The sequence below is a fragment of the Melozone crissalis genome, unplaced genomic scaffold (genome assembly GCF_028551555.1).
Source record: "Melozone crissalis strain CALT ecotype California unplaced genomic scaffold, PUWL_Pcris_2 ptg000027l_1, whole genome shotgun sequence".
In the NCBI taxonomy this organism is placed as follows: domain Eukaryota; kingdom Metazoa; phylum Chordata; class Aves; order Passeriformes; family Passerellidae; genus Melozone; species Melozone crissalis.
The window spans coordinates 85,691,830-85,712,529 of NW_026535805.1; the positions used below are offsets into that span (position 1 = coordinate 85,691,830).

General features: G+C 37.3%; 1 protein-coding gene across 4 annotated transcripts in view; it reads left to right on the top strand.

Annotated features, from left to right (window-relative positions):
- Window positions 1–20,700, top strand: part of KLHL32 (kelch like family member 32) — a 118,891-nt gene that overhangs the window by 20,735 nt on the left and 77,456 nt on the right. For 2 of the 4 annotated variants that reach the window (XM_054279703.1, XM_054279706.1), the window contains exons 2-3: window positions 4,836–4,918; window positions 7,437–7,617. In XM_054279703.1, the coding sequence (XP_054135678.1) occupies window positions 4,896–4,918; window positions 7,437–7,617 (204 nt within the window). In that variant the 5' untranslated portion in view covers window positions 4,836–4,895. Of the gene's footprint in view, window positions 1–1,048; window positions 1,090–1,244; window positions 1,289–4,835; window positions 4,919–7,436; window positions 7,618–20,700 lie in introns of those variants that run through there. The other 2 variants (XM_054279707.1, XM_054279705.1) reach the window with 2 other exon arrangements.

Genomic DNA, 20,700 nt, shown 5'->3' on the forward strand with positions numbered 1-20,700 from the left:
GAATCAACAGCTTTTTATGGTTACTGACAAGTAAAATGAAGTTTCAGAATGTAAATAATGTGAAATGAAATTAAAATCTGTGTTTAAATACTCAGGGTTTGGCTTTATGGTTTGTGTGAGTTAAAATTAACGAATTGAAATATATTTTTGATAAGCAGCATTGTTTGAAGTAATGCGGTAATTGATAAATGAGTAGCTTTCCCAGTTCAAAATAAAATTTTAAAGAAATTAGAAGACTTTTCATACACTGGAGTGTAGGGGGCTAGAATATAAGAAAATAAAAGGTAGTGTAGAAAGTAATCCTACCCCTAAGGAGCTGCAGCTGGGCCAATTATCAAAGGTTAGCAACAGGCCTGCCTTTAACAGGTCACAGCTGTAACCAATGAGAAGAAGATGCTGTAAAAGAGTGGGGTGGGTCGTTGGGAGGGGAACTGGAGTCAGTGGCTGCTTTGTGAAGGTGAAAGAGTCAGTGCTCTGAGGAGATGACCATGAGAAACACCAAGAAGATATGAAACTCCTGTGATAAGGAGATAGACAGCCCCTGCAATAAGATGACAACATTGCAGGACTTTAAAGGCAGAACAGTACTTAATAATACAGTGCCATTCTCTGAAGTTTAGTGGTAAGCAGAAGATCAACAACTTTGTTTGTGATCAGCTAGGTGAAAGTTGCTCTAAGTGGTCCCAGTGTAAAGGACTGCGCAGCTCCCAAAGTCAGTCTCCTGTCACTCTGAGAGTGGCTCTGGAGCAGCAGGGGACGTTGTGAGGAGTGAAGCAGTGGCTGCTTCAAGACATCTCCAGGGGTTCTTGGTACTTCCACCTCCCTCCAAACGTGGATCATCACAAGAGTAGAGATTGCATCTGGCTGCAGTGGAGATTTATGTATGTTGGCTGCCTGGATCTCAGTGAACAGTTTAAAAGATTTTTAGCTCAAATTTTACGTTGAATCTATTCACAGTTAAGCTATTTTCTCTATGTGGGATAAAAGGCACCAAATGCTTTGTAATTTTCCACCCTGTCTTTTAAAGGTTTTCTGATCCTGGCCATGTTTGCAAGAGAACATTTCTTCTGTCTACAAAAGCATCTTTTAGTATCTCTTGAATCTTATATTAAGCTGAACTTTGTGAAGTGGTAGTTGCCTGTGTTTCACTTTGATTTTTCTCACTTTTTTATGTCAGTCTTATGCCAGATATCTGAGGAGGGCAGAGTCTCACCTCTCCCACCACAGCACAATGTCTTACCTAGAGCCATGGAGGCAGTCAAATGGGGTTTTTCTGACTCCTACATAGGTAATAGAACCCTTGGTTTCCCCTAAACCTAGGCTGGGGCTCAGGGGGTGGGAGTGGGATAGTTTAGTAACTCCTGCCTAAGAAGTAACTACCTTAGTAAAGAGTACAATCTTTTTGTCCAATGCTATTTTATTTTTGTATTAAGAACAAAATCAGAATTTTGTTAATTAAAATTTGTTAATTAAAATCAGAATTTTAAATAATTTTGTTTTTGACCCAACAGAAATAATGCTTATATCATGTTTTCAGAGTTCACACTGAAGTTCATTGTAACTCAGTTCTTATTTACTTAGAGCAAATGGGAAAATTATTGATGAAATCACTGAGGTGGTAATTATTTGATATCAGCTTCAATTATGTAGAAAACCTGTGTGTTTTTAGGCATTATTAATAGATTGTCATTTCCAATATGAATATGCATTTTTTACTAGTTTGCAGGACAAAGGAAGCATAATTAGGGTGGAAGAAGTGTTTCTTAGATACCCAGTATAAAATGCAGAGCCTGTTTATGTAACAGAATAAGTGTTGTGATGATCTGGACTATGGTTTGGCCAACTCTGTAAAATCAGATAAGTGAACAAAAAAAAAGGTTGTTACATCAAGGGGGAGGAAATAGTGAATTTTGGGACATTTAACTTATTTTCAGAAAGTAGATTGAATATGAATTTTATTTTGATCTCCTACACACTTCCCCCCTTAATCTAATCTGTATTCTGGTGGTTTGTATTTTCAAGAATTAATCAAAAATATGTTCTTGCCTTCAGTTTGTTTCTAAATGACACAAGAAGAACAAATAAACCTACCAAAAGGATGAGAAATGGTGTAACTGAAATTGTTTAATGCCTCATGCATTCTGTGTAAACTAAGAACATGGTATTGGCTTCTCAAGATTAATGTAAATGTACAAGATTTTTTCTGGACAAGGGAACATGCATTCTGCCAATAAATACTTTTGGATACTAAACTACTTTGTCTAATATTTCCAAGCCAGTGTTATATCTGATTAAAATAAAGGAAGAAATGCTGCCTGCTTAAATGCTTTTTTTTTAGTGATATTTGAACAAATAATTCCTGATTCCCTGGTAATTTAAAGAAGTGGCATAGCCTAACTATGCAGTGGATGTGGCCCTTCATTCCAAGATTTCCTGAGATGGCACAAAACCTACTGTTTATTTTGCTGTGTCATAAGACTGCAACAAAAATATGTATAGAAAGACTGACACTTGATCAGGCAAACGGAGCAAACTCTGTTTTGGTGTATTAGTTTGTCACAATCATTTGCATGGACAGTGTGATTTCTATTGAATTGCTTACTGTTGAAATCCTTAGATACACTGTGTTTATATAAGGAAACTTCTGTCGAGGGTTTTTCTTTTTTCCATTTAGGAATGGTGCACCATTCCCTACTAAAATATGTTCTTCCAGTGCTAGCTAGATCATTACTAGTTTTATTCGTTTGCAAATTTTTAATTTTAGCACTTTTCTAGGATGTGAAAAAACTATTGGAGCAATAAGGAAATAAATTTTAGTTGTGAAATACAATATTATTGGGAATTAGTGTTCATCACAAAATCATAAAGGGTGAAATAGTATATTATTTTCAATAAACGCTTTTTGGCAATTTTAGCATCTATCTCAAACCTAGGATGTAATGAGCATTTTCTATCTGGCCTATATTTTTCCTGTTAATTTCTAGCATTAAGGAGTATTTCACTATAACAGAAGGATTTATGTGGATTTAAAGTTTTCCATTTAAACCAAAAGTCTTATCCTTAAGTTTATAAACTAATCTTTTAAACTGATTTGATGACTTAAAGTAGTTAAATAGAAAGACAATAGTATGTCTTAAACATTCTAATGCAAGGAGTTTTCTTGGGTACCAACCACTGTTTATATAATGGACATGTATCCAGCTGTCTGAACTAGAAATAAACTCTTGGTGCAAATGATTTTAGAACTGTTCTGGCACAGCATATGTATACAACAGGTGAAAGTGCCTCCTTAATTTTTTTTTTTTGTAAGAATAATTCTTTCAAATTAAAGATGTTTAGCTGCCTTAATTCTGTATGGCTAAATAAAATCTGTGCAGTACTAGTTTAATGATTTACACACTCCTACATGGTGTACATTTAAGTGAGGCATGCAGTGCTGGAGCTTTGGAAGAGAAAGAAGGGATGCTGAATTTTAGGGAAGATTGATTTGTTAGGGAAAACTACTAAATTCAGCATGGGACTGTTTGAATACCTTGTTAATTCTTTGATGCGTATGCCTTAATTATTGCAGAAGGAATGTCTTTCCCTGCAGGTCTTCATCCTTCCTCTGTTTGCTCTCACTGCTGCTTGTGGTTGTTTTTTGTTTTGGTTTGGGTCTTTTTGTGTTTGTTTTTTTTTTTTTTTTTTTTGGTCTGTGTATGGGCTGGAGAATTTGGACCTCTTAAAGGTTGAATTTGTTCTCTATCAGTGTCTGGCTGGTGTAGGATTTCCAAAGGGCAGGCATCAGTATTGATGTGTGGGTGTATACAAGAGCAGGTACATTGATCAGAAGTGGTTTTGCTTCTTTAGTCGACAATACCAACTTATTATGCTGTGTTTTTCTGTCTCTTGAAGGGTAAGGTGAATTGTCTTAACAGAACTAGAATGATGATCATTGAGGGAGAGAGTGAAATCTTCTGAAACCACCATTGGAAAGCACTGCAAACCCATTTGCTTGGTGTCCCACTGAATCATCAGCATAAGTTCTCTATGACCTCACCCGTCTGCTCTCTTTGGAAAAGAGAGAAAAATATGGAAGTCTTTCCATTCTTCAGATTATACTGTATTGTAATACTTCAGTGTTACTGAGTGACATTAAACAATCCACATATAGTTAAAATAAGCAGTTCAAGTAAGGTACTTTTCTTTTTTGACTATTCAGTTAAAACCTATTCTTTCTATTATAATTCTTCTATGAAGTTGAAATGCCATGTCAGCTGTGCTGGTTGCTGTGCAATCCTGTTTTCAATAACTTAGGTCTTTAGACCCTTCAGGTGTTCTGTGTTTATTTATATGGTCACTTTAGTATTTTGTCTTTTAAAAAAAGAGCTGTTGTGTTTATAAAAATGATTGTACTATACTACTTCTATTTGCCAGAATGATTATAGCATCATAGAGTCATTTAGGTTGGAAAAGACACTTAAAATCATTGAACATAAAAACTGTGTGTTATTCAGGGAAGTAAGCAAACACTAATACATGCCTTTCGCTTGGTCTTCATATTGAAGGAATTCTGGTGCTGTTACTTTCCTCCTCATTTTTCTTCAACTTTCTTGAGATTGTATGTGTTCCTGAGTTTGTGGAAACCATTCTTCAAGGGCAGCAGGTGCAGGACATTCAGGGTGTGAATCTCTAAGAAGGACTAGAGGAAAGGCCACTTTCCTTACAGAAAGACTGTACTTAGATCTAGATGGTGAAGCTTGCTTTTGAGTTGCACATCCTGAAAGTATTGATCTTTAAGGCTGAGACTGTGTATGCTTTGAATTTTAATGTTCCTCTCCATTCTCTTTTTCTAGCTGGAACACTCACAGCTTTCTCTAGAGGATTGTAAGTTTTGATATTCAGAAGACTGAAGGATGCCATCTGAGAGGTGCCTGAGGTATAGTACTTGGTAGTGTGTAGGAAGTTATTAACATTTAGGTTGATGTTTACCAAAGATTCAGTTAAGAAAGGAGGAAAAAGTAAAAATACTAGTTTTGTTCATTAGATAGGAACTTGCATTATTAAATACATATCCATGTTATAATCTGCAAAGTATTATCTTGTTGTTGCTTCTTATCTGAGGCAAGGAAAACTGTGCCTGGGATTGATTGGAGGCCCACATTCTCTTCATACCTTAACTTGTTTATGCCTTAGTCTAAACTTGGAGTTTTTGATTGTGGAAGTAGCTGGCATTTTTTGCATCTAGAATGGGGGCTGGTGATAATTTTGGGTCTGTGCAGTGTTCCACTGTTCGGGATATATTATTTTTCCAGTTACGTGAAATGTCTTCCAAAGTTCTCTCCAAATTCATCTTTCTGCCTTCCCTTCTGTCTCCTTCCCAGTGTAGCCTTTCTCATTTGTTTGTACCACCCCTTCTTGCAGTAGAGAATAATTTAATTACTTTCTGGGAGAAGAACATGGTTCTTTCAGACAGAACACGCTGCAGAATTTATTAACTGAATTGGTTTTCTGCAGAACTTTGCAGTAGTGTGAAATGCTGGTAGTTCTGTTTTACAGAGTAGTTAACACTGATCTGGGAGCTCAGAAAACTCCCTGAGATGACTGGGACACCTTATCATTCCAGTTCTGTTCCCCTTTCCCTGCCATGCTTGTGCAGCAGAAGAGAATCAGAACTTTCTTGCTTTTATAGCTATTAAATTTATCAACTGCAAATATCATTACAAATAATCAGTCATGTTATGTTGAATTATTTTATGTATTTTCATTCATAAATTCCAGTTAAATTGCCTTTCTTATGTATGCATTCTTCATATGTTATTAGCACAAGGGTTACAGGCAATTGATTTTTCACTTTGGTCACTGAATTGAAAAATGGATTATGATAGAACTCTGTGTAAAATCCCAGATATGTTCTCTATTGAATGAAATAGTCCTCTGGATGATGGTGAAAAAAGCAAGAGGAATGAAGGTCTTGATTTACAACAGTGGGAGAGAGGCTAATAAAAACAGAAGTAAAGAGAAACCATCTCAGGGTATCATTAATGTATTGTACTTGTCCTAGCTTTAGTCACTTTGCCATAGAAATTACAGAAGAGAAATAACTGTTAAAAACAGTTCTCTTGTGTTTAGCAAGTTAGATTTCTTGATAACTGTCATTTAGAATATGAGTTGGGTTCCACAAACAGAACAGCTGAAGAAAAAGGAGTAATTTGAATGAGTCCTTTTGAAATGTATTTAGGGCATGTCCATATGTGAAACCTGAACTGTAAGAGAAGAAGTAAAATTCTTCTGTTCACTGAACACTCTGTTCCTGTGTTATTTCTCTTTAGCCAGCTTTCTTCTAGAAGTAATGTTTTAGTTGTTGTCTTTCTAAAAGAGCAGGTTAGACTAGAGCAAACAGTCTGCATGGCAGGTCTGCAGGAGTTTACAGGTGCCTGAGGTGCAGGAGTAGGATGGGCAGAGAAAGGAGAATATCACAGCCACACAGCTGCTGCATAGTACATGTATGCAGTGAATTACATAACTGTGCTGGAAAGATCATGAGTTATTCACCCCTTTAAACAAATCTTCCCTTTGATGTCTGCTGAGATGACTCTCTGTAAACTCACCTTCTATAAACACACATGTGGATTCTCTGCCAATTTAAATTTGTAGTCTCACAGAGCTCAAATCAATTGCATTGTTTTGTAGCAAAGAGGATTTGCTGATATGTTTTGATTTGTTTCCATTTGCATCAACAGTTATCTTGTCTCTTCCTTTCACTACAGAGAAAGGAAGCTGCAATCAGGCAGTCCTAGCAGTCCTAGCCTGGATTATATGGGAAACTTATATTCATACATGGAAATCTTCAGAGGTGGAGAAGGCGTTGGCATTTTAAAATTGAGCAAACATCCTCTCCCTTCCCCCAACACAAAACAGACAACCAAAAAAACACTTCAACTCTTCATAAATATGAATAGCCTGAAGTGGTTATTCAGACCACTTCATTCAGAATCAGACTTAAACAGGCCATCTGAGACCATGAGGCATCATACCTTTTAGTAGAACTTCTGGCATGCATACATATACCTTCCTTTTCATCAGTCCTTCAGTTTGAACCACTTAAAGTTTTCTGGTGATCCATTGACCTAAGCCCTCTATTGTTCTTATTTAATCCTAAAATTAATTAATCCTGTGAGTTCAGCTGACTTCTGGTACAGGAAATGAGAAATCAGAACCATTGATGTTTTTAAATTTGAGTATATAATCAGTTTTCATAATGCTTTGTTACAGTGAGCTTTTCTTCTGACGTCTATGCTGTGTAAAGGTTTTTGCCTGACAGGGTTCATGACTTTTTTGCTTTCCAAGAATTATCAAACTTTCTTGTCTTGTTCTGTATTCCTGACAGAATGTGCTTGTTTTGTACTTTATTTTCATTTTGTTTTTGACAGAGTCTTTCCCCTTTCCCCTCTCAGTGTTCAGGAAATGCTGACAGGTCAGAGGCTTTGTCAGTCTAGCTCCCACAACGATGCTGTCCTGGCAGCTCTGAACCAACAAAGAAGTGATGGCATTCTTTGTGATATTACCCTTATTGCTGAAGAGCAGAAATTCCATGCACACAAAGCAGTCCTGGCAGCCTGCAGTGACTACTTCCGAGTAAGTCCCAAGATTTTTCTATTTATATAAGTATATTAAAAATTGTCATTGTGGAGGATGGAGATAATTATAAATATCATATTGAACAAGATTTATATTTGAACCTTTGGAAAATGCAGGATTATTGGACACTCTGTAGAGTATACAACTTTAAATATCCATAGGAAAGAAATGCTGAGAACGTAAATCAGATTTTTTTAATAATTATTTATGGTAAGTCTTCTCCTCCCTCTGCCTCTATCAGAGATAGTCAGTGTACATCTTTCTATGAATGTAATGCCCCAGTAAAGGGAGAAAGTGGAAGATATTTTAGTATATAGAAATTTTTGTAGAACACATGAGAGCTGTGATTAGAGGATGGTTGAGAGACTGAGGGAAGTCTTCACTGTGGCCTTCAGCATCCTCACAAGGGGAAGCAAAGGGGCAGGCACTGATGCCCTCTCTGATGACCAGTGATGGGACTCGAGGAAACTGCATGAAGCTGAGTTGGGACATTGAGGTTGGATATCAGGAAAAGTTTTTCACCCAGAGAGTGTTTGAGCGCTGCAACAGGCTCCCCAGAGAAATGATCACAACACCACACCTGTCAGAGTTCAAGAAGCATTTGGACAATACCCTTGGGCATGTGGTGTGACTCTTGGGGCATCCTGTGCAGGGCCAGGAGTTGGTCCTTGATGGTCCTGGTGGCCCCTTTCCAAGTCAGCATGTTCTGTGATTCTGTGATTAGAGTATGGAAGTATGGGGTGAGGGAGTTTAAATTTAATCTTTACTATGAGGCTGCTGAGACACTGGAACAGGCTGCCCTGAGAACTTGTGGATGCCCCATCCCTGGAAGTTTACAAGGCCAGGGTGGATGGGGCTCTGAGCAACCTGGTCTAGTGGGAGGTATCTGTGGCAGCGGGTTTGAAACTAGGTGATCTTTACCCTTTCAACCCAAGCCATTCTATGATGCCATGATAAATGCAATTTGTTTCAACTTGAGATTGGATTTTTGTCAGAGGTAAATGGTTGCTCTCAAAGAGGAAGCTATAATAATTTCTTTAATGTGATAAAACTTATTTTCAGAAACAAGTGTTTCCAAGATGTAAAATAAAATATTCCCTGGGAAATCTGATTCAGACAATTCCAGTCTAATTCCAGTCCAGAATTGGAGTAACTGAAAAATCATGTTTGCTCATAGGAAAAGTATCCTTTATATGAGGCAGTTCTACTAATCTTTATTACAATGTGCCCACTCAAAATGTTGGACCATCTGTAGCTGTGTAGTTCACTGGTATTTTTGAGTGTGAGTCATCCTGTTGTTAATTAGAGACTAAAGTTGAAATTAATTTAAAGGTCTATTTTCTCTTACAAAGTAAATTTATTAAATATTTTGTCTACACAGTAATTGTAGTGTGATGAACTTCGTTATGAGGATCTTTTTGTCTTGTTACAATAGTAATACAGTGTATGACAACTTCTCTATATCTCTGATTACCTGAGCAGGGTTTTTATCTTCCTGTCAACTGTCTCTGACTTTTGCTTATAATTTAGACTTAAATTATTCTGTGTATTTAAGAAATGTTATTAACCTTGATGTGACTTTTGCTGTGATGGTGTTGAGCCAATTGATTGCTCATTTTTTGAGCTGATCTGCATGCCTATGGGTTCTGCTACAGCATGGTTTGTACTGCCACAGTTGCTGATGTTGCTTCATCGTGATGCCCAGGCCCTGCTATAACAGAGATTGCTTTGCATTTTCATTTCCTTTAACCCCAGTGCACAGAGAGGGATTCTGGACCTTTCTACTTGCAGCAACTGCTATGTATACTTGCAGTTATAAATATAGCTCCTGTTCTGGTTTGGTTGAAATATTTTCATAGGGGTGCCATATCATCTGCACCTGTGACACTCTTTCCAGAGCTTATTGTTCCCTGTGCACAGACCCATCATGGAAAGAGCACCTCTGCCCAGTGTTTCAACCTCTGCCCATGGTGGTAGAAACAGCCTCTGCTTTGGTCACTTATTGATTCATGTTGAGATTTGGAGCACTGTGATTTATCCTGTTATTTCCAGTTGAGTTACTTGGTAATGACTGGACAGTAGCTGCAAGTTAAAATCTTAATGCCCTTTATTGCTACATAAATATTTTTTATCTTAAAAGCGTTGAGATTTATGCAGCATTGAATAATTTGGTCTGCCTCTAAACTCTTATGGTTTAGTAGGATGCATTCTTCAGACTTTAGATATTAGCTATAAATATGGAACTCGTGCTTTCTGAAATCAGGAAAACAGGTTTTTATTAATAGACAAAAATCTTTTTTTAGAATATTGTGAAGATCTATATTCTGGAGGAGGATGGCAAGAAAGTTATACTATGTTCCTAATTCTAATAATTTATAAAAAGCAAGAGTCAATTGAAAAGTAATAATGTTTTGAGAGAAATTATTGATCTTTTTAAATATAGGGAGATTTATTGATATTTTTATATCTAGGGAGATTTTACCTAAATTGAGCTACTTGGGTATTCCTTTTCTAAAACTTAGAAGAATTAAGCTTCTTCTTCTAAGACTTAAAAGAATCAAGCTTAATTTTAGAGTTGGTAAAAAGAAAGAGGCATTTCCAGAGGATAATAAAGGAAAATAGCAGATTTATTCAGAATGACATGAATGATGATCTGGAAGTGCTGGATCTCTCTCAAGTGGCCATAAAGGCCAGAGTCACGTGCTTCAAACTTAGCTGTTGTTATTATTATATAACTTTTACCCTTTTTTTTTTTTTTCCTGGAGGAATTCTTAGACAAAACTTTCAGATTTTCTGATTCTAACCCCAAAGTCATTTATGAAGAACTCATTGCCATGTGGAACTTGCCAGGATGGACCTACTGCTGGCCAAGGCTTAACCAAGCAGGGGAGGATAGTAGCACCCCTGTGATGTGTTAAGAAGGGGGAGAAAAAGTTACTGTACAGATGTAATTGTGTTCAGAGAAGAGCAGGGTGAGAATATGGGAGAGGAACAGCTGTGCAGACCCCAAGGTCAGTGCCGAAGGAGAGACAGGAGGTGCTCCACGTGCTGGAGCTGATGTTCCCCTGCAGCCCCTGGTGCAGCCCATGGTGAGGCAGCTGTGCCCCTGCAGGTCCATGAGGAGGCAGAGATCCACCTGCAGCCCCTGGGAGATGCCCTAGCCAGAGCAGTGGATGCCTGAAAGAGGTCTGGGGAACCCTGGGAAACCTGTGCTGGAGCCAGATCCTGTCAGGGACCTGCAGATCCATGGAGAGAGAAGCCCATGCTGGACTTTGCTGGAGTTTCCTGGTAGGACTTATGACCCTGAGGGGAATCCAGGCTGGAGCAGCCTGTCCTTGAAGGACTGCACACTATGGAAAAGTGACCCACACGGCAGCAGTCTGAGGGGATCTGTTGCCTGTGGGATGGACTCACACTGGAGAAGTTCATGGAGAGCTGTCTCCCCTTGGAGAGACCCCACAGTGCAGCAGGGGAAGGACTCCACGCCCTGCACAGCGGCAGAAACTGCTGGTGATGAACTGACCACAACCCCCATTCCTTGTCTCCGTGCACTGCTGCGGGAGGAGGGAGGGATGGGAAGGAGGAAGAGGTGCAGGGAAATAGTTTTAAAGGTTTATTTTACTTCTCACTGTCCTGTTCTGATTTTGTTAGTAATGAATTCTGTTAACATCCCCATTTTGAGTCCATTTTGCCCATGATGGTATTTGCTGAGTGATCTCTCCTGTTCCTTATCTCAACTCATGAAATCTTCATTATATTTTCTCTCCACTGTCCATTTATGAGAAAGCAGCTTTGGTGGGTGCCTGGCATCCAGCCAGCATCAGTCCACTACAGTCTTTTTTCCAGGTCTCCAAAAATATGTTCAATTCTATGCAGGACTCTTATCAAAATGAATAATTTGTTTTTACTTTTTTGCCACTATTGTAAAACAGCTTCTATAAGAGACTGGATGTTTGCTTTCCATGGAGGGTTTGTATAATTTTCTGCAGTTTTGTTCTGTGTCTACTTTGATTAAATTGTAGTGTTTTCTTGAGCAGTATATTTTCTTAGAAATTGATACTTATGTCTTTCTTTTACTGGAAAGAAAAGTTTGTTAATGCTTTAGAAGAATACCTAAATGTGTGTCATTTTACAGACTGGGGCAATTGGAGCCACTTGTGTGAGGAAGAGTGGACAGAGAAGGCCAGAAGTTTCCTTATCAAATTTTTTTTGAGATTATAGTATGGAGTAAAATCTTTGGCTTTCCTAAGACAAACTGGAGACCTGAGCTTCAGCAAAATAAAGGCCAGCCTTCCAGGAAACCAGCAGGCCTTACATTCTTCCTGTTGGTGTAGTTAGTGTCACAGTTCCAGCTGTGCACAAACATTGAAGTTTAAATCCTAAGAGCAACTCCTGGTTTGGAAGTTTGTTACATTTTTACACCAAAATTTTGTGGGTTTTCTCTTTATGAAAAAAAAGTCCCTTAGGGAATTGGATACAAAGACTCTGTACACAAAGGTAAACTGCAAGATTAGACACTTGAAATTTAGGAATTTAAATTTATTTTCTGCTCCTGAAGTACCTCTTCTTTCAAAATGTCTTAAGGAATATAATGGTTATCTCCATACTCTAAAAGACTACTATAAAGAATAGTAAACATCTATTTTTATGTGTTTTTTTAAAAGCAAGAAACATCATTTTAGACAAACTTTTCCTTATTGACATGCTGTGATTTGCCATTTGTCTCAATCTATTGCACTGAGACAAGACATTCAAGTTAATATGTGTAACTGTGATTGCTCTAGCAAGCTAAGTCATTTCCAATTAAAAGATTCCTCTGCTTTTTTCCCCTCTGGGAGCAAGATGAAATGTTACTGCATGACTTCATTAGTAGGCATTTACAGTGTTGGCAGGTGATTATATAACCTCAAGATTTTCTTCTACAAAATGCATTGGTTTTACAGTCAGAAAAACTCTTCTTCCCTGCTTTTCATTTGAGTGGGTTTTTAGTTGCAGGACTTTTATCTTTCTCAAAAAGATACAGATTTTCCATATAATTTAGATGAACAATTATATCAATTATCTGGAATAGATTTTTAAATGTCAATAATATTCAGATTCTTTTGCCACAAGGAGCATGCTCAACTCTTAGAAGAATTTTTCTTATCTGAAATGAACTACTGATAATCATTTTGCACACAGACTTTGTATTACTAACTGCCATAGTTGGTTCTTAAGCATTTTCTTCTCAAGGGTTTTCTGTGTTCTCTTTCCTGCCCATTGTCAGATAGTTTCCTCCTTTGTCCGCATCATTGTTCATATTTGACAATATATTGCATTGTTTCATGATAAGGTTAGGGAATTAATTTTTATAAACCAATCCCTGAGGATTGAAAGGGTACTTGATGCAAATAGCTTTTGAAGTCCTGTTCTATTTAATCATAAAGAGGAAAAAGCTCTCCCTGATATGTCTTAGAGATAGATCTAAAGACCTAGTTCTGAGAAATCAGGGTTACCTGCTGCTTTTGCAGTATAGTGTGATTTTGTCTTTCAGTATTTTACAATTGCTATATGTCAACGAAAAAACAATATCTTCCTTTCTACTATACCCTGAAAGTGATGCTACTTAGAAATTGTTTTTCCTGATAAGCTTTAATAATGTGAGCTCTTCCCATTGGGCCAAATCAGCTCTGTTCTTCCAAACAAAGAGTAGTTCTGCCTGCAGTCCATCCCTAGCCCCAAGCCCCATATGGATGGGTATGGCTGCCTCTGAACTTCCTTCCTGAAACACAGGATAAGGAGCAATGGCCAGAAATTTAAATAAGAGGAGTTCCACCTCCATCTGAGGAAAACTTTACATTGGGGGTAGCATAGCCCTGGAATGGGCTGTCCAGAGAGGTCTTGGATCTGTCTGGTTTTGTGAACATGTTACTTATATGCCACTTGTTAAGAGTGAGAACTCAGTGCTGCTTGCTTCTCATTAGAAAGAAAGGAACTTGTCTAAAGTAGGAGGAGGTCTGGAAAAAATTGAGTTAATTTACTAGAATATTATGAAAGTCTAAATATAAATTAGAATGTTACTACTAATTATTCAGTTATTCCAGCTACAGTTAAATGTCAAGAAAGCTGCACTTTCCTTCACTTCTCAAAATATTGTTTGATATAGGCACTTCAATTGTTTAACTACATTAAATCAAAGCATTGGAAGTAATATAGCATGGACAGGTGTGAGGTGTCTTTTATAATGTTCATCTGAACAAACTTTTATTTCTGCAGTATATACAAAAATGGTTTGCAAACTTTTTCAAGCTTTCTAAATAAATACTTTAATATTCTTTTGAAGTGAAAAAAAATGGAAATGTATCTGGGTTATTTTATTTTGTTCATCCTCATCTTTGTATTTAATGAGTTTTTGTTCTGTGAGGCTCTGAAGCAATTTTTCTTTGCTGCAGACAGAATTCCCACAGCTCAGCAGTGTTGGTTCTGACAAAAACATCTACAAGAATCTTCTCTTTTCTGAATTCTCTGTTCAAATTCCCAGCAGTTTTTATTCTGCCTGCGTAAATATGTTTCTGTTGCAATTCTCATAGTTCATGAATGAATTAATTGCAATTGTGTTGGATGGTAGACAATATGTGGTGGTATCATCTTGGGGTTTTTTTTCCTTTTCCTTTCTTGAAGAGCCTGCATGGTAAGTGTGTGCACCATGGCTGCATATGGCAAGATCAGCTCTGCTGTTTGTGAGAAAGGCCATAGCAGGCTGTGGCTCACTGTCTCAGATTGGTGTGATAACAACATGGGGTGTTTGACTACTGGATGGATGCATTCTCTCACTTTAAAACCAGGAGAGAAAGGAGTCATCACAGCCAGTTCCTCTATTTGTCCATTTTCTTCACTATGTTCTTTGCTTGCTTCAGGCTACCTCAATTCAGTTTTGCAGTGCTACCATAACAAGTATTCTGAGTTTTGGCTGGGCTCAGCTGCATTTCTATGTGGCTTAGTGTTTGCCCGTGGAAACCAATTTATTGGGGCAGGCCTGTGGCAGAGAAGTGTTTTCTTCTCAGTCTCTATAGTCTGGTGAGGAAGTTTCAGAACATTGTTAGATGCAGTAGATGCTCTTGTATATCTTGTAGTCTCTGTCAGTATCTTCCTACACAACCTCGGGAGAAATAAAATTATTCTGTGGGTGTAGTGAAGCTGAAAATACCCGAGGGAATTATTTGGGCAGCATATCACTTTAAGCTTCAGTGACTAGGACCCACATACCATTTTGATAACATGAGAAGTATCCAACAAAAGAGACAGAGAGGTGTTAGAATTTTTTCACATTCTTGAAATAGCTATTTTTCTTTCAGATACCCCCTCAGGGAGTGTTCCAGTCTCCTCTGTTTGTATAAGAAGCCCATTACAAAGCAATTCTGGCTTTTGTGTTGCACAGCATGCTTGTTTGAAGTCCAGAGGAGATACTTGTATTTTAATAAATTCTTCAGTTGCTTCATTGTCAACAGTGCCATTATTTTACTTCCTTTTAACACCTTCATTTTAGTAGACTGAAATATAATGTTGACTAATTGAATTCATGTCACTGTAGGCAGTGAATCTTGTGAAAGGTTGGATTTAAGCAGTGGGACCTTTGCATTTGACTGTCCTGAACATCTTAGTAAAATTCTGCTGGTTGCTTATCTTTGGCAAGAGTTAGTCTGCTTGAGTCAGCCATGTTGCAAACTTTGGACATCAAAAATTTCTCTTAATCCCGCTCCTCTCTCTGAAGGACCTGATGTGTGAGTGATGAATGGATCAAACTGCCTCTTGATCTAATCTCAATTACCTGATAGGTAATATCTCAAAGGAGAGGGATACCCTTAGCAGCCTCAGGTGAGAGCATAAGAACAGCCACACTGAGTTGGATCATTGGCTCCTTGCTTTAGCAGCAGCTCTGGTGAAAAAGAGTAAATCCAGGGTAAGCGTATGTGGTGTGTTCCAGAGAATTCCCCAACTGTTTTCATCTCAGGGACATTCCAGAGCAGGCTGTGATTCCTGTCTGTTCAGCAATCCTTACTAGGTCTTTCTTCTAAGTTTTTCTCTTCTTTCCCATTGGGCCTGTGTAAGATTTCTCATCCACCTGACAGGGTGGCCAACTGCCTGTTGTGTGAAGATCTACTTTTGTTTATAATCAATCTGACTTCTGCCAGTTCAATTTGTTTCCTTCTAGTTCTTCTATTGGAAAAGATAACCATTGGTTCTTCTCATGTCACTCAATCATCTCTTTTCCTGAAAACTTTTGTCTTCATCAGATCTATTCAAGTGGAAGCTGTGCAGGATGCTTGAGGAAGCTTCTTGCCCTTCTCCAAAGTTTTGACAGCTCAGGTATATATTTTGTGAGCTGAGGGTAAGGGAATTGCATGCAGTAGGCAAGGTGTAAATTTCTATATGAGCATAGGGTTGATTTCTGTTTTGTTGTCTCTTGCAAAAAAAAATTTCAAAGCCTTGATTACCTTTTAAAATTTTTTTTTTTATTTTTATTGCTGAGGACTGGGATGATTTTTTTATGAAACTCATATGTTCATTTTTATAATTGCCATTTTAGAAGCCAGCTGCTTAATCCATGCAATCCTTTTACAGTTTATCACATTATCCATGCCTTTACTACTTTGCACAGCTTTGCCTCAATGGACTTTCTACCTGCAGTGCTCTTGCCCTTTTCCAGAAGTGCTATGCATATGTTAAACATGAGTTGCTCCACAGGAATCATCACTCCCTGTGAAAACTGTCCCATCTTTCCTTGTTCACTGTTTTATGTATTCAGTCATTATGTACCCAGGCAAAGATCTCTCCTCTCTTCTCTCTTGCCTAGTTTGCCTTCCAGGCATTTAAAGGCCTCTGTCAAAAGCTTTTTGTGAATCCACATTGTGAAAAAACAATGGTTACAGCCCAGCATAACATACTCTTCACCATTAGGTTGCATCCATCACTTCTATACGTATAGAACACAAGTTTGTGTGTGTATGTGTGCAAAAATCAAATTACCATCTCCTCAGACAGGTGAAACATTCTTAGCTACTGATAAAATAACCTGCCCTTCCAGGGCCACAGAGTGCCAGCTTTGCAAATAGGCAACAAATGTACACAAAGCCCATTTTATATAAAAATTAGGAATATTAAGACAATGTATTAAATGTTCATCTGCATTTTCAGGAGCTCTTGTAGCTGGCACTTAATCATCTACCTTGGCAGGGTTAGATTTCAGCCAAGAGGGAATAGGTATCAAGCCTGGAGAATTTATGGGAATAATTAAATTAATGTTGTTGTGGTTTGTTAGCTCAGAAGCTCTGTTAGCTTGTTTGTTAGAGTTGAAGGAAAAGCCAAAGGATAAATGAGCATGGTCAAGTGCAGGCAGCTAAAAATAAAGTGAAGAGATGATTTTATAGAGGCATTTGTTCCAAAGGAAGTAGCTGATGGAGGGTAGAGTTTAGCTGATGATGGAAACTACTGTGACAAATGACTCCAACATTAACACAAGCTTGGTTAGTCAAGTCATTCTGCTTTTATTTTGCAAATTGTTAGTGTTTGTTTACTTGTTCAGGTTTTTATCAGTAGAAGTGTAGAAAGAAACAAAGAAAAGTAGTCAGTAAGCTGGTTTTATTACTTTGCCTTTGTATAAAAGAGTTTAATAAATATTTTGGTGGGAATTAAGGATGGTACTTCAGCAAAATTGTACTATATTTTTAATGGAAAACAAGATTTAGAGTCATAATGGAAAATATAAATATTTTAAAGGATATGAAGGTTATCTAGTTCAAACCCTCATAAAATGGGCCAGATGGGGAAGATATGTAGTGCAAACTCTCATAAAATGAACCATTTAAAATTTCAGCATTAGACTTTTCACATAACAAGTGTGCTTTTGCAGTTAGGATGCAGAATAGAAAAAATTGCCATAGTTTACTATTGCTTGGAACATTTGGATGTCAGTGCCTAATGACATTGACATCCCATTATATAAATGGTTTCTTAAAAAGGTAATTGTAATAACAACTAAGATTGTTGCTACAGTTCTGTTAGATTATGCCTTGCTGTACAACTGTTATATTAGAGCCTGCATTCACTAAGGTGGGACACTTGTGCTCATGGTATTGTATGAAGCGTGTTTTTAAAATGAAGTTCCTTAAAGGTGTCCAAGTTTGGATCATGGTTTTTCCTTGGAGAGGGGAAAAAAAATCACAAGAAGCTTTGCCTTCCTGAATTAAATGTATTGTGGTAGTTAAAATGCTAGTTCATAAGCTAAGTGACTTTTATTGCAATTTTATTCTGGGCTTGCTTTTGATATTACTTGCTAAAATCATCGAAGGATGTGAACAATAGGCTTATGCATTCACCGGGAAGCATTAAGCCAATTTAAGCCAAAATTTGCAAATGTGACTCATGCTATTCTGTGCTTGACTGGAAATGCTGGGAAAAAAATCTGGTTTTAGTTTTGCTGCTTTCTTTATGCTGCTTTTCTTCAAAAGGCAGGCCTGCTTATAGGTGTCTATTGTTAGGACAGACTGTACATTATTGGAGTTTTATGCAGTGCTTTGCACAGCAGTGTCCTTGCAATTCAGTTTTCTTGCATCTGCCATAAAATAAACAATAATCTTGAGATTCAGGACCACCTGTGGTGACTTATTCATTTTGAAATATTGGAACTAATAACTTTATTGTATCTGCAATAGTTCACAGTTTTGTGTGTTTTTTTTATTCAGATACCAAGTTGCACATGGAAATTGTAGAATTATTTTGTTTTTATGGAACTACTTAGATTTTGAATATAAGTCTTTTTAGTGATGATGCAGCAACTCATTATGAGTGGCATGTACAGAATTCCTTTTTCCATGTGGCTTAAATGACATTTGTACCTAAGCAGAGCTTGGGGGAAGACACATGGCACTGTTAAGCTCTGACTATCAAAACATGAATTATGTTTGATGCAGGTTCAATCAAGGATATAACTTGCTAGCAACACATTTTTGTGAATGTTTTTTGTTTAATTTGAGGTTTTTGTTTGTTTGCTTTTGGTTTGTTGTTGTTGTTTCAGGTTTGTTTTGGTTTGGTTTTTGTTTTTTTTTTTTTTACCTTGAAGTTTTTATTTTGACTAGGAATAAAGACCCTGTGCCTTGTTACAACCAAGAAAATCACTTTGTTCTTGATGGAATGTCCCATATACAAACAGGAAAAAGAAACCTCACATCCTTAGGTTCTCTATATAGTAAGGTAGTTCTTTATTGCAATTTTCATTACTTATTTTGAAGGATACCAAGAAAGGAATATCTTTTTGTATCCAGTGTGACATAATGAGTGCCGTGATTTGGTAAGCTCTTTGGGGCTGTGTAATTTTGTAGCACTGTTTGACACTGATGTACTAAAAGAAACTCCGAAGGTTCAGTGGAATTTGCTTTACTAAGGGTAATATGTGACACTTGAATACTGTGCATAAAATTGTATAGTTTGCTGCTCAGTTTTATCTCTTTAACTATATATTCTCTTAAACTATGAATGATAGCTGACCTTTCCATTTCATAGGATTCATTTTAGTTGCTTGGCAAATGCTTAAAGACCAATATTTAGGTAAATTTCATAGAGCAGATGAATTACTGTAGGCTCAGGTATCAGTGACTGATGTTATGTGACATTTTCTCTGTGAATTTATATGGAACTTTTTTCAGAAGAATTGTGTAATGAGCCTCTTAATCATATTTCATGCAATTGGTATTGATGGATATGTTTTTCAGTGTTCAAGAGACTCCAGAGGACATGGCTGGTTGGCTGATGATTGATTTAGGATAGACAGGCTTGAATTGGGAGGGAAACAAAGCTAGTTATAAGGAGACCTAGCGCATTTTTACATGCTGTAAAGAAACATTCACATATTCAATTGGTTATTTGGATAAGTATACATTGCACATCTAGAGCATAGTTGATATTTGATGTGGGCATGGTCATCTGTCAAAGCAGTATTTTGACTCCTGTTCATAGATTCTGAATGTATTCATTTTGTTGTGATAGGTGAAAACAGCAAAGGAAAAATGACATGGCTTATGTAATGAAGAATAAGAACATAAAGCTAAGGACATCCAAAGGTTATTTCAGGAGTGATAGAACAAAGTAGATGAAATAGATTATGATTTATTTATTTAATATTACTGTTACATGAACAGGGACATTTTTAATACAGACTGCAAAGTGTAATGGTTTGGCCTGAAAAAGTTTACAGCGCAGATAGAATAGAGTATGTCAGGACTGGATACTTAGTAGCCCAAGTGACAGATAAGCTGAGGTCCCAAATAAGAAAGAATGTGCCACTGATCAAGAGATCATTGATGCCAGTAAGACTTCTCACAGGTTTAAAGTTACACGTGAAATGAAAACAGTCTTGAGGTATCACATCATAACTGAGTTCCCTGAACAGTGTGGGAAATTGATCTGAGATCTCTGAAGTGTTGGTTTACTTTCTTCATGGCTTTTCTGGTGCCCAAGATCAGAAGTACAATCAATTTCCCATAAAAAAAGGCTATGGAAAAGATGAATGTAGAATTAAGTGCATTCCCCATATGATGTGGGAAGTAAATTCAAGTAAAATACTGCCCTTAATGAAGATGCCTATCTATTTTAAAATAGTTTTTGAAAGAGCTCAAGCCAGTATAATTTAATTGTGGAGGCAGAAATTTGAGATGACAAATCAGCTATTTCCAGAGTAAAACAATACTAGATAGTGTTAATTACTTAGAAAATTCAATGCAACAAGATGAATAGCTAAGGAAAATCTTGGTGACTTCATTGATCAGTTCTTTAGCAATTAATTTGCTAAGTGGAGGTAATTCTGAAGTATCTCAGGACATTATTATTGTGCAACTAAGTCTGTGGTTGAACAAGAATTTGTGTAGGTCAGAGCCATGCTTTGGTGGGAAGGTCCAAATGTTTGTTTTGTATTATAGTAGACTTGGATCTAGGGCTGCTGGTTGTTTCCAAAGCTGTGTTTGAGAAATCAGAGGCAGGAAATATTACTCTTGGAGTTACTGTAGGTTGCTGTAGCAAGCTCAGCTTACTTGCCTGTTTTTGAAAGCT